The following is an 18,731-nucleotide window of genomic DNA, read 5'->3' on the forward strand; positions in this document are numbered from 1 at the left end:
TATCAAAGGATGAAGTATATTACCTTTTTTTTTTTTTTGTTGTAGCTTCCATCTTATTTTGTATCAGTCAGATAGAAAGACATGAAATTAATAGTTAATGACTTGTCATATACTGATTACAAAAGTGTTGAGCAACTTAGTTGATTTATTCACACCAATATTACAAGTGAAATATTAGTTAATTAGTTGATGATTGTTGTTTGCTCTGTAAATTTGTAATTATACAGAGAATTTATTTACCAAATATTTTTTATTTCATTGAAGGTCCAAGTTTTGTGATTGACACTGCTTGTTCTTCAAGCTTACTTGCTATGGACCAGGCCCTAATGAGCATACGAATGGGCTTGTGTGATGCTGCTCTTGTTGGAGGTACTAGTCTTTGTTTAAAACCTACAACATCCCTACAGTTCAAGAAATTGAATATGGTTTCTGAGGATGGCTGTTCTAAATCCTTTGATGCATCAGGTAAGTTTCAGGGCTTTTATATTTAATTTCTTCTTTTTTATTCCATTTTTATTTCCATTTGTTTGATGTTTTCTGTATTCTATTTGAGCTTTACCAAATAATTCTGTAAAACTATTTTTCAGCAAATGGTTATGTTCGTAGTGAAGCTGTTGTTGTAATTTTTCTTCAGAAAGCTAAAAATGCAAAACGTATTTATGCCACCCTTGTACATTCTAAAAACAATGCTGATGGCAATAAAGAAAGAGGTAAATTGGTTTCTTTTTTTCACATCAGGATTTCTTTCTTGTAGTTAGGTTTTCACATAAGAATTTCTTTTTTGTAGTTAGGAGCTGATTTTGATGTTGTATGGCAATGAGCTGTGGGCCTTTTTAATAAGGAAAAATTTTCAGGGGCTACCGGGAGATAAAGTGAGCTTGCTCAACTATGTGATGTCAGTGTGCATTAGAAGTATACTATGAGTTAGTTGAGGAAGGGACTGGATATAGATAGAAGCAAATATGGTGTACAAGAGAGGACTATGATGGTATGATCGTGTAATACATATGGAAGATGTTGGTTATATAAAGAGGTGGTAAGTGCTCCAAGTGTAAAGATGCATGGCTTAATGGATGATTGTAAGATTGTGGCTTCAGTTCCTGGGCTGGGCAATGCATTGTGTTCTTGAGCTAAACACTTCATTACATGTTGCTCACCCAACTGAAAGAAATGAGTAATTTTGTGAAGGACAGTTCCATCATTATCATTGTCATTTAACGTCCACTCTCCATGACATGGAGTTGGCTAGCAGGGAGCTGTCCAGACTCAAGCTGTCTGAAGCATGGTTTCTATGGCTGGATGCCCTTCTTAATGCCAACCACTTAAGTGTGCTGGGTGCTTTTTGTGTGCCACCAGCATCCTATGGGTTAATAAATAAATGTCACAATCTGGGAAACTGGTTTTATGAAACTATGGCTCAGAAAGGACCTTTCATCTTTGAAATACTCCAGGTTGATGGAGCTTGTGGATGAGGGAAACAGAGGATGTGATATGATAGGTAATGACTAGTTTGAGTGGAAAGGGGTTAGCTTCATGAAGGAAATGAAAGAGGGGATTTTTATAATCAATACAATTTCTTGGGTTAGAGAGAAAACCTGTATTCAAAGGGTTTAAGGACTAAAATCCAGTATATTATAACTCTAAGAATATGTTTAGTAACATTTTTATTGCTGTATTACTTTGGTTCTCTTTGTTTTCAAGAACAATGAAGACATTTGTAATGATTTTTGTATGTTTTTTTTTGTCTCTGTTTCTGTCCAAATTTTTTCTGTATTTGTACATAAACCACAACAAAAGTAGAAAGCTCTTGGCAAGTTGAGCTTCTGACTCGTCTTTTTTTCCATCTCACTAATACAAAGTGAGATGGAAGTTACAAACAAAAATTAGATGTGTGAAATTAATAGAGTATATGACCTCATATACTTTTAATCACTAAAATGTTAAGTAATTTAGTCTATGCACACCAACATTAAGTGAAATATTGGTTAATTAGTTAATTGTATTTATCATATTGTATAATAAATGCTATATAATTAATTGATTGTATAATAAATTTTTCTATTTTTTTTTATATCAGGTATTACATTTCCGTCAGGAGAGGTCCAGAAAAAATTAATTACAGAAGTATATTCAGAAGCTGGAGTTGATCCTAAAAATGTGGCCTATGTTGAAGCACATGGTACTGGAACACAAGCAGGAGATCCTCAAGAACTCAACACCATTGCTGATGTATTTTGTAAAGGAAGAGATGGGCCACTGTTTGTTGGATCAACAAAATCTAACATGGGACACCCTGAACCTGCATCAGGTAAAATGATATTTGAAACTATTGCCATTCATTGACAGCTGTGAATAACTAGGCCAAGTATGTCTGGTAGTCAGTTGAGAAGTACAGAGGCTTCATTGTCACTACATTTTGTTAATTAGAAACTTTTTTCTTAGCAGAAAAGATGCATGGCTCAGTAGTTTTAGAGCATCAAGCTTACAATTGTGAGGTTGTGAATTTGATTCCCTGACTGGGCTTTGTGTTGTGTTCTTAAGCAAGACACTTTTTTTTCACATTACTCCAATTCACTCAGCTGTAGAAATGAGTTGTGACATCACTGATGCCAAGCTGTGTTTGCTTTCATAAACTGTAAACATTTATATTCATTCATCAAATAACTTCCAAATTTGCAATCTCTATCTCTAAAATAATAATCCCTTCCCTTTTTGCTTAACTACATATATATATACTCTTTACTCTTTTACTTGTTTCAGTCATTTGACAGCGGCCATGCTGGAGCACCGCCTTTAGTCAAGCAAAGCGACCCCGGGACTTATTCTTTGTAAGCCCAGTACTTATTCTATCGGTCTCTTTTGCCGAACCGCTAAGTGACGGGGACATAAACACACCAGCATCAGTTGTCAAGCAATGCTAGAGGGACAAACACAGACACACAAACATATACATACACATACATATATATATATATACATATATACAACAGGCTTCTTTCAGTTTCCGTCTACCAAATCCACTCACAAGGCATTGGTCAGCCCGGGGCTATAACAGAAGAAATTTGCCCAAGATGCCACGCAGTGGGACTGAACCCAGAACCATGTGGCTGGTTAGCAAGCTACTTACCACACAGCCACTCCTGCGCCTATATATATACATATTTCTTACCATTTGCTAAAATAATTTCTTTCTTGTCTGTATCTCTCTTCTTTCTTGTTGCAACGGCTACTCCCTGCTATTTCTATTTCAAGCTTAGAGCAAAGTCTGCCAACTTCATCCATTTCCGGCTGTTGCCTCCATGCCTGTCTCCCACCTTCAAACTTTCATTAGTTTATTCCACTTGAAAATATGTGCAGCTAAGCTAAGAATTCCTCTCATTTTTAATTACCTCATTCATTCAACTCATCTATTCTCTATGCTTCTGTATTAGCATTATCATGCATTGGAGAATATATTATTTCTGTATCTTTCAATACATCTCAACACTTCTAAAGCAAACTTTTCATTTACTTTCATCATAAGTTGAATTCTTTGTTCTGCCACTAAAATTACTAACCTTGTCTCTTGGCTACATCATCATCGTCATCATCATCGTTTAATGTCCGTTCTCCATGCTAGCATGGGTTGGACGGTTTAACTGGGGTCTGGGAAGCCAGAAGGCTGCACCAGGCTCCAGTCTTATCTGGCAATGTTTCTACAGCTGGATGCCCTTCCTAACGCCAACCACTCCGTGAGTGTAGTGGGTGCTTTTTACGTGCCACCTGCACAGGTGCCAGGCGAGGCTGGCAACGGCCACGGTCGGATTGGAGATATAGTTTTGACTATATTGTGAAAGTTAAGTAAATATTCTATTTGATCTGCACTTAGTTCTTCATACCATAAGAAAAGGATATATGGTTTAGTAAACTTGCTCAGTTATAATCTTTCCATAAAGAATTCTGATTTGTATCAATGTATAAGAGTGATGAGGAATTACTAGATTGTTAGGAGTATCTTAAGCGTGATTTTTTGATCTGTAATAGACCAGCTTGTGGGTTTAACTCGTTAACCTTTAAGCCAACCATATCCAGTCTAAATATTTGACCTGTTTTATGTTCATACTGGCCAGATCTGGCCTCTCACACTTACCCTACAATGTCATTCTAAAAATAATCAATCACATCATTAATGAAATAGATGCCATAATACATGAATAATATGAAACATGTATAAAAGAAGTATTACATCTGTTGAGTTAATCTGAAATCCAAAGGGTGAAGATTCTTAAATTTATTGACCTTAAACCAAAGTCATCATTTTTACCATTCACTTACAATTTTTTCTAAATCTCTGTTTTATCTTTTGTTTTCCCTCCAGGTTTGGCTGCTTTAGCTAAAGTCATCATTGCTATGGAAGATGGAATGATTCCTGCAAACTTACATTATAAAGAACCAAATCCTGAAATTCCAGGTTTAATTGATGGTCGGTTGAAGGTGGTGACAGAAAGATTGCGCTGGAATGGTGGATATGTAGGAATCAATTCTTTTGGTTTTGGTGGATCAAACGTTCATGCTTTACTACGTTCCTACCCAACTGAAAAGCCTGTCCCACATCCTGCTTCTGACATGGCAAGATTGGTAACATTTGCTGGCCGTACTGAACAGGCTATATATGATGCCATGGAAATTGTCAAGCAAAGAAAGCATGATGTTGATTTCCAAGCCCTTATGCAAGAGACAATTTTACTCTCCACAAATAATAAACCTTACCGTGGATATGCTTTTCTTAATATGGAAGATACTGAAATACGTATTGAGGTTAGAACAATTACTCTTTTACTATTTTACTTGTTTCAGTCATTTGACTGTGGCCATGCTGGAGCATCGCCTTTAGTCGAGCAAGTCGACCCCAGGATTTATTCTTTGGAAGCCTAGTACTTATTCTATTGGTCTCTTTTGCCGAACCGCTAAGTTACGGGCATGTAAACACACCAGCATCGGTTGTCAAGCGATGTTGAGGGAACAAACACACACGCAGACATACACGCACACACACACACACACACACACACACACACACACACACCACAACACACACACACACAACACACACACACACACACACACACCACACACACCACACACACACACACACACACACCACAACACACACACACACACACACACACACACACACAACACACACACACACACACTCTCTCTCTTACTACTACTACTACTACTAGAATTGTAGTTTTGTTTGTGCTTTGCATTGTTTTATGAATGCCATAGAGAAGTTAGACTCTGAGTAAGCAATTTAGATTACCTCATTTCCGTTTTTCAGCTAAAAAACATCAACTTTAGCTGGTGTTTTTAGCTGAAGAAAAAAAAATTAAGAACTGTTTCTTGTACAACAAATACTGAACATTGTGTATTGAAGTTTTAATTATATATTTAGCTGACTTAGTTGCATTATAAATATAAAACCTGTTTAAACATTCAGTTGAAGTAATTGTTTTCAGTTATTCTTCCTGTTGCTAACTTCTCACTTGTAAACTTGGAAGTAAAACCTATTTTTATTTAGACAAACATTTCTTCACAATACAATAGGTATAATTAATTTAAATACTTGTTCTTGAGCTACAGTAAACTGCACCAGATGATTTGACAAAGCTTTTTCTCTAGGAAACCGGAATGTGTTAAAATTGTAAAAACTGTTTGGTGGTGTGTTAGTTGTGTTTTTACATGCATGCAAAATAATTTAGTTCTTAACTGATATTAGTATCGACTTGCAGTCATGCACCAAATCTGTTTGGTCTGCGATTTAAATCCAGTTGTATCCTCTGTAGTCTTCTAGTGTAATTTTGATATTACTGTCCAACCCATGCCAGCATGGAAAATGGATGTTAAATGATGTTTAACTGCTGTATACAAACAGGGTGGTATATGATCTTATGAACCACAGTAAATAAGCAATTTTTAGACAACCTAATTCAATAATAGAATAAATTTTATTTTTTAGTATCTCAATGAAACTAATTGTGTATTCTTATAAACACTGAAATGTCTTAAAATAGTTAATTTTCAGTTGGCTGGGTGTGGCTGTAAATGTATATACACTATTATTTGTATGGAATAAGGTCTGTTGTTGTCACTTTTGAAATCTCTCTATATATAAACGGCAGTTTGTCTGTGCGTGTTTCTGTGTGTCTGTTTTCTCGTACCCTCACCCTGACCACGGCTTTCAATCGATTCCGATGAAACTTGACACACACATAGCCCAATGTCATAATTTAAAACTAACACAGCGAAAATTTTGAAAAGTTCCCCCAGTTCTGAAAAAAATCGATAAATTCGACATGGGGTCGAGAATCAGAAACACAAACTGTCTAGGGGACGCAACTCCACCTTTTTTAACTAAAAAAAAAATTTACCATCATTTTTTTCCATCTTTTTGCTATTTTTTGGCTATAACTCTCTAAAAATGCTTTATAGTTATTTCCCTTACAAACCTGAGCAACGCCGGGCGATACTGCTAGTGTAGAATAAATTGTTGCATGGAATCACGTTTAGGCTTTTAAGGATCAGTTCATATTGGTGCTTCACTTGATCTTTAGATACCTTTATTAATTACAATGAGAAGGCACAGTCCTAATCCTTTAGCATTTTAAATGGCCCAAATATTGTACTTGTTTTATGTTCAAAATGGCCAGATCTGGCCTCTGACACTTACCCTTCAATGTCATTTTAAAAATATAGTCACATCATAGAAATCTCAATACTACAAGATAATGCATGATTAATTCAAAACAATGTATTACATTTGACAAAGTATGCTAGAGTTGAGCTGTAAAATACACCATCATTGGCAAGCATTCCAGATCTTTGGAGCCAGAGAAATGCAATTGAGAACAATCCCATTGTATCTTTCAAACTCTTAGTATAAAGATGGGTTGTATCGATGCCTTGACAACTTAAATTTACAGGATATTGCTGCCCTATAAGTAGCCTTTTATTGTGATTAGGCATCCTGGGCGAGTGTCTTCTACTATAGTCTTTGAAGTAGATTTGGTTGACAGAAATTGAAAGAAGCCCATTTTGTGTGCAAGCATGAGTGTGTTTGTCAATGTTTTACATTTGTGACACTCAAGAAATAACCATGCTACAAATAATAAAATGAAAAACAATTTTTCCTGTCAACAAACTGTTAGTTTTGCATCTTTAAAAATGTTTGGAATAGGAGATACCTTACTTGAAAAACAGGCATGGGTTTGCAACTAGAAGGGCATATTTGTTTCACCCATGCTAGCATAAAAATTGGTTGTGAAAATGAATGAAAAAAAGTTTTTTTTTTATAAAAAGAAAATTAATCATATCAGAAAATGGAAATTCAATAATTTTGCAGTTTCAGAATTTAAAGAGCATTTAAAACATATGTGGGGGTCTTGCAAAAAGGCCTGGTTGGAGGCCCAACCCGTTTTTTTTTTTTTTAACAGGGCTTAGAAAAACAAGGATCGTTGCAATAGGTGTGTGTGCATCTGAAAGGGAAATATGTTCAATAAAACCATAATTGATCCTCCTGTATTTTCTTTTACCCAAACCCAGGAACTTTTCAGCACACCTTCTTTGTAATAGAAATCTGTTAAATAATACATTTTGTATTTAATTTCGATATTTCCAGTTCATTTGAAAATGCTTTCGAATATGTATTTGAATAATAGCAATTTTTAGACATTTCAAGATTTGTAATTACCTCATGGCAAGTTTTTGGCCTTCGTTTGTTAAAAAGCCAGGTCTATTCAGATTTTGTTGGTTTTGTTACACATTTCTTCTCATGTAGAATTCTTTATTTAATATTAAATTTTAATTTTCTTATTAGAAATGTCCACCTGAAACCAGACCCATTTGGTTTGTATTTGCTGGAATGGGTTCACAATGGCCTGGAATGGGAAAAAGTCTCATGAAGCTTGATGTCTTCTACAGTTCTATTATGAAGTCTGATGCAGTGATTTCACCTCTTGGTATCAAACTAAGCCAAATTCTGCTTGAAGGAGATGAAAATATATTTCACAATGCCTTGTATTCTTTTGTGGGAATTGCTGCTATCCAGGTAAAGTGAGATAATAATTTTAGCAACTATCTTCTACCTCATACTCATTTAAATAATTTACTGAGATTAAGGTGGTGAGATGGCAAAATTGTTGGCCTGCTGGGCAAAATGCTTAACAGTATTTTGTCCTTTGTTTTCTGAGTTCAAATTCCACTAAGAGGTTGATAAAATAAGTACCACTTGAGCACTAGGGTCAAAGTACTTTAAAGAATCTATTCATTCTGGGTAAGACCCTAATTTAATCAGACTTTTCCATCTCATCAGGATGTCATCTTAATTTTAAGCTAATGAAGCATTTAACATAATCTCTTGCTTATCGTTATGAAATCTACCTCCACATGACAACTGTTCATAGATAACCAGTGTGGGATATTAAAAGTATTCTATACCCCTTGCTAAGAGTACAGAATATTTTGTTAAAATTATTGGGTCCTTTTATCTTTTTGATTGGATAGTAAAGTCCCAGTTTCAGGAAAGAGAGAGATGGGATGTTTCAGTAATTTAAGGATAAAGATGGTACATGTGTATTGGGATTTGAGACTATGATGCAGGTTTAGCTTCATTGGAGATTGCATCTTGCTCTCTGATGCACACTGTTCCTATTTAATATGAATAGAAATATTTATTGTAATGGAATAACAGAAACCCAAGCGTTGAACTGACCTAGAATATTTTCAATACCGTCTTCAGTTCAAATCTAATTCGAGTCAGCATTACCTTTCATCCCTTCAATTTCAAAAACACAAGTACCAGTCATATACTGAGTAACTTTAACTGATTCATTCAATGGGAGAAATCAATTTTAATGAAAATATTAAAAAAAAAATTTTTTTCTTTCTAGTTTTCAAAATGTAGCTACGTTTTTTTTCTAGTTTTGTAATGAAACAAAAAGTGAATTTCCTAATACTTTTCTGTTTAATTTTTAGATTGCTCTGGTTGATCTTTTGAGTGCCATGGGAATAAAACCTGATGGCATTATTGGCCATTCTGTAGGAGAACTTGGTTGTGGTTATGCTGATGGATCATTGACTGCTGAAGAAACAATTTTAGCTGCTTATTGGCGAGGCAAATGTATTTTAGATGGTGGGTTACCTCATGGTAAAATGGCAGCTGTTGGTTAGTATTTTATTTATTTTTGTATTTTATTCTTTTAGATGTAGTGCTGAACTGGATGTTTTGGCTTGTTCTCATTCTTTTTTTTATCATTATCATCATTTTAACATCACTTTTCCATGCCTGAATGGGTCAGATGGAATTTGTTGAGGCAGATTTTCTAATGCTGGATGCCCTTCCTGCCAGCTTCCTATTAAATATTAGAACTCTTTCCCATATAAACATTTCAATTTTCTGGGAAATTTTGATCTTTTGATATTATCTCCCCATAATTTCCACACCATTTTTTTTTTTCTTTCTCAATGGAAGAAAATTTCTGTTCATAAAGAATTTTTCCTTCAGTTCACTTTTCTAATTACACCTCTCATGATTATGTATGAAAAATATGTGTATCAGAGTGCAGTATATGGTCCTCGAGCAAGATTACTTGTTTAATTGGAACAATCAATCTGTAGATTCCAACTTTATATTTGGCATAAATTTTGCTCAACCAAAGCTGACTTTGTTTTAAATGAAAGGAAAAATCCTGATTTTGACAAAAATTTGTATGGTTTTACTGCTCATATTGCTTGTTTTTTAAAATTTTCTTTATTTTAAAAAATAATCTTGAATGTCATTTCTAATATTGTCTGTTTGTTTCTATTTTTCAATTTTGTCATTCACTTTATAAGGTTTGACTTGGAAAGAAGCAAAGGAAATGTGTCCCGAAGGTGTAGTTCCAGCTTGTCACAATGCTGAGGATTCTGTTACAATTTCTGGTGCTGCTGACTTAATTACCAATTTCATTGAAGAACTAAAAGCTAAAGATATCTTTGCAAGAGAGGTGCAGAGCTCATCTGTGGCCTTCCATTCATATTATATGAAGCAAATAGCTCCTGCATTACAAGCAGCTTTAGACAAAGTAAGTTGGGTTATGGAGATCATTCATTTTTAATTTGGCCTTAGTGCGCTAGCCAAGTAATTCAGCTTTTACTAAATTCATTATATCTGCCTTCAAATTCGTTCTCGTTAGCAACTTTGTAAAATTTTACAAGTTAGCCATTTCCAGTTAACATATTGTGCTGTTGAGCAAATTAGCTAATTTCTATTTGTCTGTTTCTCTCTTTCAAGAGGGTCTGTTTCTCTTTTCTTCCTCTCTCTCTCCAAGTTTAACTTTTTGTTGAAATTGTCCCACTTCCTTTCTCCCTCCCAGTATAAGTCTTTGAATTCAACTAAACTAATAACTACAATATGACAGATTTCCAGTATCATGTGACATGCCTTGAGGTAAAGTTAAACTGTCCTCCTCAGCTGAACATAATTAGTTGTAAATAGTTAACTTTCACTCGACATACAGATATAGCCCATAAAAAGAATGGTTCTAAGAATGTTTATTTGAATTTCAAAACTGTTGTGCTCGCCTCAGAAAATTGAAATTAAAACACACTTAAATTTTTTTTTTTTAATAATTTGGAGGAAGGTTTGTGTTTTTCTTTTTTATTGGGCCTCCAACACTAATTGCTGGGAAAGATGGGTCGAAACTCTAATAGAGGGTTTACTACTATAGGAAGCAATGCATCATACTAATAACTTGTCTTCAGACCAGAAAATGAATTCTTGCAACAGTTTGGACTCCTAAAGAAACTCAGGAGCCAAGGGGTTGTGTTCTACTGAATGATGTATTGTGCTACCCATGGGTGTTAAACAGAGCAATGAATTAAATTAACCATCCACAAATACATATTAAGTTAAACAATCAACTTAGTTCTAATGAAAATAGTCCTAAATAAGCTATGTTTAGATCACTGAAGTGCGAAGCGCTTTTTGACTTTTAATAGTTCTAGTGTTAAATAATTTGGCTTTGAATTTAGAGAATCTTTGTTTTTCATTAACTTAGGAAATTTCATTAAAAGGCTTTCTTAAAGTTATATTTTTAAATGTTTGATAAAATAAGTTGCTGTTAAAAATTACTGCTGTGCTTACTATCTGAATGACTGTTTTATTAAATGGTATTAGAGGATAAGTATTTTATCGGAAAGTTTGAAACTATTAAGATAAATGAATTTTAATTATAAAAAGCAATTTTTGTGTTAAATATTCAAGGAACCAAAATGATTTTAGTACTATTTTCTGTTGTTTCTTCACGAACCTCTGGTACTGTCTATAATAATAAACGATTGCTTTTACTTCAGTTTTTGTTTTTTCTTTCTTTCTTAGGTTATTGTTCCCAAGTTACGTACTTCCCGATGGATTAGTACCTCAATTCCAGCTGAAAAGTGGGATACCCAACTTGCAAAATTCTCTTCGGCCAGCTATCACGTCAACAATCTTTTGAATCCAGTGCTGTTCCAGGAAGCTCTCCAGCATGTTCCTAGCAATGCAATTGTTATTGAAATATCACCTCATTGCCTCCTACAGGCAATTCTTAAAAGAACTTTGAACACCAAATGTGTTTTGGTTGGCTTGATGAAAAGGAAGCATGTTAACAACTTGGAATTCTTTTATTCAACGCTTGGAAAGTAAGATATTTACAGTTTGTTTCTGTAAGGATTTTTAATTTCCTCAGGAAATTTGTATAAAAAAAAAAAAAAATTTCTTTTAAGTTATGTTGTTGGATGGGAACTACAAATATATGATCTTGTAATTTAAGAATTTAATAGCAATATGTTAGGTAGGACAGTAATTTATGTGTATTTTCTAGTGTTAAATCACTTCCATGTTTTTGTGCTGCTTTCTGTTTTCATTTAGTCCATTTCCCCAAATGGTTTTCAGGGTCATAAAACCATCATCCTTTGTTTCATGTTGGCATGGGTTGGATGGTTCCTAACGCTAACCACTTCACAATGTACTGGGTACTTTTTCATGACCTCAACACTGGTGAGGTTACCAAGTACTTGCAAGACAAGACCCTCTCAACTGAGCGAAGTATAGTATTGATACAAAAGTGATAGAGGGACAGGAGCACGTATCATACTGAAGAGGTGAATACATGGTTTTTTCCATTTGGAAAGAGGAAAAGATGTGCTCAAGGTACAAGATGAACATGAGTGAGAATAAGAATATATATGTGTGTTTGTGAATCTATTGACTTCACCCCATATGTAATTAGTCCTGTAGATTGAGGTCTGGTGAACAAGAAGGCCATGCCTGGGAGAACATGATCATGGAAATTGGCATGCATCTACACTTGGGTTGTCCTAGGCTTATGGAATGGTTATTGGAAGAAATACAGTCTTCTGTTATATGCCTTGTCTATCCAGGTCCTCACAATTTTCTCCAACACTTCTGTAGATAGTGGCATTGACTCTTAAGCCCTATGGAAGAAAGTGAAGAGCATGACATCTCCCTCATTGTTGATGACTCCCAGAACCATCACAGTTGCTAGGAACTTTGTATGCATGAATGTTGGAACCTCATTCAGGTCTGCATAACCATTTGTTGTTTCTTCGGTTTACCTTCCTTTTGGTGCTGATTGGTGTTTTCCTCGTTGGAGAAAAACCAACCAAAGCATTTCAAGTTCTTGGTGTTTTAACTTGGTTAGCAAGTGCTTTGCATGGCTTGAATGATTTTCTTGTCACATCCAATGTAAACTGACCCCTACCCCACATCAAATTTGACTAGTCTTAGATGTACTCATGTGCTACTCTTATGATGCATTCTGAAACCTTGAGGTCCTTTGCAATAATTCTGATTTGACTTTCTGGAGTCTTTATTTTTATTATTTCTTTGGACTTTTTGTACAAGGTTGTATGTCTGATTATATTAGGACCTTTTGTGTTTAGCTACTGCTCCAGCCTCCATCAGGTTTTCTGGTGGAGTTTCAAACCCAACCTTTTGACTAAAAAAATATAGAATAGTATTGTATTATTCTGTTTGTATTCATGTTTCAGGGGTGCCTTACTTTCAATATTTTCCCATTATGTGCCTGTTTGGCTGTATTAAATTACAGACAAGCACAAGCACACAAACAGGCACAGTTTTATTAGTATATAGATTGAAGTCAATTGAACAATCCAATAGATTTAGATCTAAGTAGCATAAAAATAAATGCAAAAGAGAAAAAATTCTCCAAGAATTTGCTGCTAATAGAATTCTGAAGCCTTAATTATTTTTTTTTTTTTATAAGATGTTGAAGAGGAGTTTTACTTGAATCTCAAATTGAGTTTGTTATACTTGGGATGGTCATATTTTGCTAATTAAAAACACACACGCACACACGGTCTTCTCTTCAGCTTTATTATTCTAGTTTCTTTCTCAGAGTACTTTTGTCACACCTCCTGTGACCTCTTGAGCGACTCTCTATCCCATGTGTCTTACTCAAACTGTTTATTTTTCTTTTTAGATGCTTCATGGCAGGGATGAACTTTAACCCACTGAAAGTATATTCACCAGTCTCCTATCCAGTGTCAAGAGGGACAGGCATGCTTAATTCCATTTTCAAATGGGACCATAGTGAAACATGGGCTGTCCCTACCAATGAACAGTTTCTAACTTCTGGTTCTGGTAAAGAAAACTGCTGTGTGATAGAATGTGATATATCTTCTGAAGAGGCTAAAGATTATTACCTTGTTGGTCACATAATTGATGGAAGAGTGCTATTTCCGGCTACAGGTTATCTGGTGTTGGCTTGGAGAGCCTTTGCAAAAATGTTAGCTGCTTTTTATGAGCAACTTCCTGTCCAGTTTGATAATATTACCATCCACCGTGCTACTATTTTACCTAATGCAGGTAAATTCATTTTTTACTTTTTAAAACTTTCTATTCATGAATGCTGAATATTTTTCCAAGTTATATTTTTAGAATTGTTACAAGTAACACTTTATCCATTTAGCATTTAAACTGGCCATATGCAGCCCAAACATGTTTTATGTTGAAACTTGCCAGAGCTGGCCTCTTGGACCTAGCCTTTAATTTTATTCTAAAATGTAATTGCATCATCTTGAACCTACAAGGTAATGTATGATTAGTTCAAAACGGTGAATAAGAATCACATTCAACAGTAGTCTCAATTCTAAAGGGTTAAACATCAGAATGTCCTTTTCTCACTAGTTTTAGCATGCGAAACCTATTAAATTCAGCTTCAATATTTTGTATAAATCTAACAAGTTGTGTTAGTGCTACAAGATTAATGATACTCTCCAGAATTAAGCTGAAGATTGCTATTAGCAAGAAATTTGGGTTTTTAATTAAATAATGTTAAATTCCTCAGTTTGTTTGTTCATTCTGCAGCTATTTTTCCATACTAACATAGTTTGAATGAATCCTATTGACTGAAGTGTTTATTTTATAGCTGGATATGTCCTTCTTGTCATTAACTTTTACCTGTTTTTCAAGTTGAGGATTTGTTTGTATTTTGCTTGTTTTCAAAAGAATAGAGCTACAGGACAATTTAATGGAATGTCAACATAATGTCACCAATTTTACTCAACTGGTATTCATACTGGCACATAATGTAAACATTTAAGTGCATGAGCATGTGTACACATGGCTTCCATAGTTTGTCTACCAATTTCACTTACAAAACATCAGTTGGCTTGAAGTTACAGTAAAAGTTTTTTGGCCAAAGTACCATGCAGTGAATTAAACTTAAAATAACAGGATTTTGGAGTAAATGCCATATCAATATACCCCATTTCTAACTATTAAATGTTACTGCTTCTGATTGCATGCCATTTGAAGCTAGTGTAGATGAAGAAAATGTCTGAAAATATAGAAATGTATGCATCATAATATAATTGATAGCTGAAAGATACCAAAATAGCTAAAAAGTTGAAGTATTATTTTATTGCTTTTACATAAATGCAATGAAAGTTAAATGTCTAGCGTGGAATTTTTTTGATAACTTATGAAATGATCCGATTATCTAGCAATTAACTCATTTAACCCTCTAACTGTGAAATTAAATTTCAGTCATTCCAATAATGATGTTAAGTATCTTCCAAAAATTGGAATTGATATTTACCTCAAATTTGACATATCTCAACAAAAAATGGTTTCAAACATGACATTCCTCAACAAATGATAGATCGTATATAAAACTACCTTCTGCAGTTAAGGGTGGTGAAATTTTGAACGGATATATCTACTTCCTGCAGTAGAAAAGTTATACATATAAGTCTGTAATCCTATTATACAGGGTCACAAAGAGTAATACTTTATTTTATAACTATACTTTTTTAAAAGAATAGTTTGAAGAATATTACTTATGTGTTTTATCAAAACTTTTTTTTCAATCTTTTTTATTAGGCAAGCTGAAGTTTGAAGTGAGCATCATGCAAATAACTGGTGAATTTGAAATTGTTGAAAATGGCAATCTTGTTGCTAGTGGCAGAATAAGAGCTGTTCAAGACCTTCGCTCTGACATAGCAAATAATATTAATACTGACTTACTTGATGTTTCTGAAGACCTTAACAAACTAGAAGTTTACAGAGTACTACACCTTCGAGGATATGACTATGGACCTACATTCCAAGGAATTCTTAAAACAAACAGTTTTGGTATGGTGAAATTATTTTTGTAACAGTTTTAAATGATTTCAGCTTACATATATCCTTTAACTCTTTTGATACAAACCTGTCCAAGACAGCCCTTGGTTCTGTAACATAAACTTCCCATTTTGAAGTGATCTAAAGTAAAACCCATTAAAATTCCATGTTAATTTATGTTCCAAACACCAGCTTAATAACAATTATTTTACTAAATTCTCCATTTATTTTCAAAATTGAAACAAAGGCTGTGTGTTTTGTCAGAAATAGAGCAACAAAAGAGTTAAGTTTCTTAATTTTCATTTATTAAAAGCCATAGTCTGTGTCTTTCTAGTATTGTCAAACTCTTAGATAACCACTCAATAAGTTAAGAGCAATCCATAATCACATCCTGGAATGCTTCGTTGCAATTTTGGTGTGAAACAGAACTGTAAAGTTCACTCCAGCTAAGGTGCTCCTAAAAAGTTATTTGAACTGAAGGCTGTAAAACAAATTTTTTCTGAATTTCCTACAGTTTTTAAAATAATATTCACATATTTATAAAGGCAAATTTTATTTAAAAACAATGGATCTAGGTGAACTCAGCTGTTAAGACTTACTACAGATGCAGTGTTGAGGACTGGATACTATCAACCTCTTGATTGTTCAGTGTTTTATCAATTTGGTTATCCGCAGCGGTGTTCAATTTAACATTCTTGGGAAAGTTATGTGGTCTTGTGACTGTGTAAGAAATCATTACCTAAAATTTTTGTAGTAGATATGTTGTGGCAGCATGTTCTTAATGGACATAAATATGGCATGGCCTTTACATGGAGTTTCTCCAATACTACAAAGTTTGTGCTGTCATAAACACATAAACAATAATCATTTCAACAGCAATAAAGATAACTTACCTAAGTGTAAAGATTAGACTAATGATTTTTTTGCCAGGTTCTATATCTAATAAAAATATTAACTGTTTTGATTTAATCTGATGTATGATTGTGGATAAATTTCATTTTATTCAGCCTAAAGTGGATTAAAACATGTAGGCCCTCTTGGATTATTTTTCATAATTTGAATCAACACGCATATACATGTGTGTATGTAGAATTTAATGTCTCTTTTTTTTCATATTATATTGTAGGAAATCAAGGTGTTTTATGTTGGAACAAGAACTGGGTAACTTTCTTGGATACCATGCTTCAGATGTCTGTATTAAGACTGCCTGGAAAAGGACTAAGACTGCCCACTAGGATCAAATCTGTTTACATAGATCCAACTTGTCATGATGACTGTTGCAGAGAGGTGAATGATGAAACAAAAGGTTGGTATTTTGATCATTTTTATTTTATTTCTATAGCTTTATAAAAAGTAATTTTTTTCTGATGTAAACTTTAAGGTATTTCCATTTTTGTTGTTGCTCTTTTCAAGCAGATGTTTGGTGGTGATATAGCTATTAGAATATTTGTGTGGGGCATACGTGTTCACTATGTCATATGTTGTCATTCTTTAGTTCAGTCTGAGACATACTGTTCACTTCATATAATGTGGACAAATTCTTATTTTTAACCCACTTTCAGTTGTAGATAGAAATGAACTGAGGCCATTTAGGATTTTGCTTGCACAACTTGGAAGCATTTTATACTTGTTGCTTATTGTATCATCAACCTCTTCAGCTGTGAAGTGGCAAGAAAATTGAATGCATTGATATCTTTAATGCATCAATATCTAGTAAAAAAAAAAATGAATTTTACCTTTTCTGATAGGTGCTTACTGAGATAATGTTCTATATTTTCTGTTTCTGAAGTTGAAGGAATTATTGCTTCAGTAAACGGTTTCCACTTTTGTCTAGAAATTCCAAAGTTATTAGATTAATTTCTCTCTCTTGGTCTTGCCTCCTGAATTATTCAATTTTGTTTTTGTTTTGTTTTCCAGGCATCAAAGTTACTATTAATTCTGACATTGATACCTGCACTGCTGGTGGTGTAGAGATACTTGGTTTACATGCCACTGTGGCTCCACGACGGCAAATGCAATCTTCACCAATTCTGGAAACACACACTTTTGTGCCAAATATTATGGACTTGTCAAAAGTTGACAAACAAATGGATTCATATACAAAAATCTGTTCAAATCTATGTCAATCAATTTTGAAACGTATTCTTACGAGCACTAATGTACCCAACAGAAGTTTCTTGGAAACACAATTAAAAGATTTTAATGACTCTGTTCCAGATGTTGAATCAACTGACTTTTTAAAATCCCCACATAGTGGTCTGCTTCAGATGCTCATGAAAGTTCCAAACTCTTCATCACTCAAGTCTGATAATTTAGAACATCTTTTAAGTTCTTTTGAATCTGAATTATCTGCTGACCAACTGTTAACTTATGTCTATAATCAAGGTGCATTGAAGAGCTGTTTAGACACTGTACTTGAGAATCTGTTCAAGAACAAAATCAAAGTTGTTGAAATTGATGCTACACAGAAAAATTTCAGTCAAAGAATTATTTCTTCTTTTCAGTCTCATCCCATAGTGACAACTGATTACATTAGAACGGTTTCTGAAGGTGAAATGGACGTAGATAGTGAAGTTACTGGCATTCCCATTTTGCGATGGGATCCTGCAAACCCATCTTCAGATATTTTGTCCAATGCTGATTTAGTTATCGCTAGTAATGTTCTACACAAATACAAGGATATCAATCAGGTCATGGCGAACATCTGTCATGTTCTGAACAGTGGTAAATTTTTGCTTTTGGAAGAAGCTACACAATATTCTGAAATCTTCACATGTCTTGAAATGCTTTCAAAAGATTATTCTTCAGTTACTAGCTCTAGACCAAACTTTTTCCTTACTAATGAAGACCTGAAAGAATGTATTAAAAATGCTGAACTGGAAATAGTGTGCCATTTTACTGGACCAATCTCAGATATGTATTTACTACGGAAAAAAGTAAAACCATTGGTTTGTCAAAAACTAGTCATTGATGACCTTGAAGGAAGTTGGTTTAATGATTTGAAGAACTTATTTCTGAAGTGTTCCACTGAGGATAGTTTTGATCGTCTTTGGCTTGTATCATC

At 34.1% G+C, this 18,731-nt stretch overlaps 1 protein-coding gene across 3 annotated transcripts in view; it reads left to right on the forward strand.

Moving 5' to 3' along the window:
- LOC115218869 (fatty acid synthase) overlaps positions 1–18,731 on the forward strand; it is an 80,607-nt gene that overhangs the window by 35,036 nt on the left and 26,840 nt on the right. For all 3 annotated transcript variants that reach the window (XM_036503154.1, XM_029788840.2, XM_029788849.2), the window contains exons 5-16: positions 265–465; positions 588–710; positions 2,078–2,308; positions 4,358–4,797; positions 7,859–8,089; positions 9,016–9,205; positions 9,874–10,103; positions 11,399–11,700; positions 13,524–13,909; positions 15,428–15,679; positions 16,794–16,973; positions 17,585–18,731. The exon at positions 17,585–18,731 is cut by the window's right edge and continues 72 nt beyond it. In XM_036503154.1, coding sequence (XP_036359047.1) covers positions 265–465; positions 588–710; positions 2,078–2,308; positions 4,358–4,797; positions 7,859–8,089; positions 9,016–9,205; positions 9,874–10,103; positions 11,399–11,700; positions 13,524–13,909; positions 15,428–15,679; positions 16,794–16,973; positions 17,585–18,731 — 3,913 coding nt within the window. The remainder of the gene's footprint in view (positions 1–264; positions 466–587; positions 711–2,077; positions 2,309–4,357; positions 4,798–7,858; positions 8,090–9,015; positions 9,206–9,873; positions 10,104–11,398; positions 11,701–13,523; positions 13,910–15,427; positions 15,680–16,793; positions 16,974–17,584) is intronic.

This window comes from Octopus sinensis, linkage group LG1 (genome assembly GCF_006345805.1).
Source record: "Octopus sinensis linkage group LG1, ASM634580v1, whole genome shotgun sequence".
Taxonomy (NCBI): domain Eukaryota; kingdom Metazoa; phylum Mollusca; class Cephalopoda; order Octopoda; family Octopodidae; genus Octopus; species Octopus sinensis.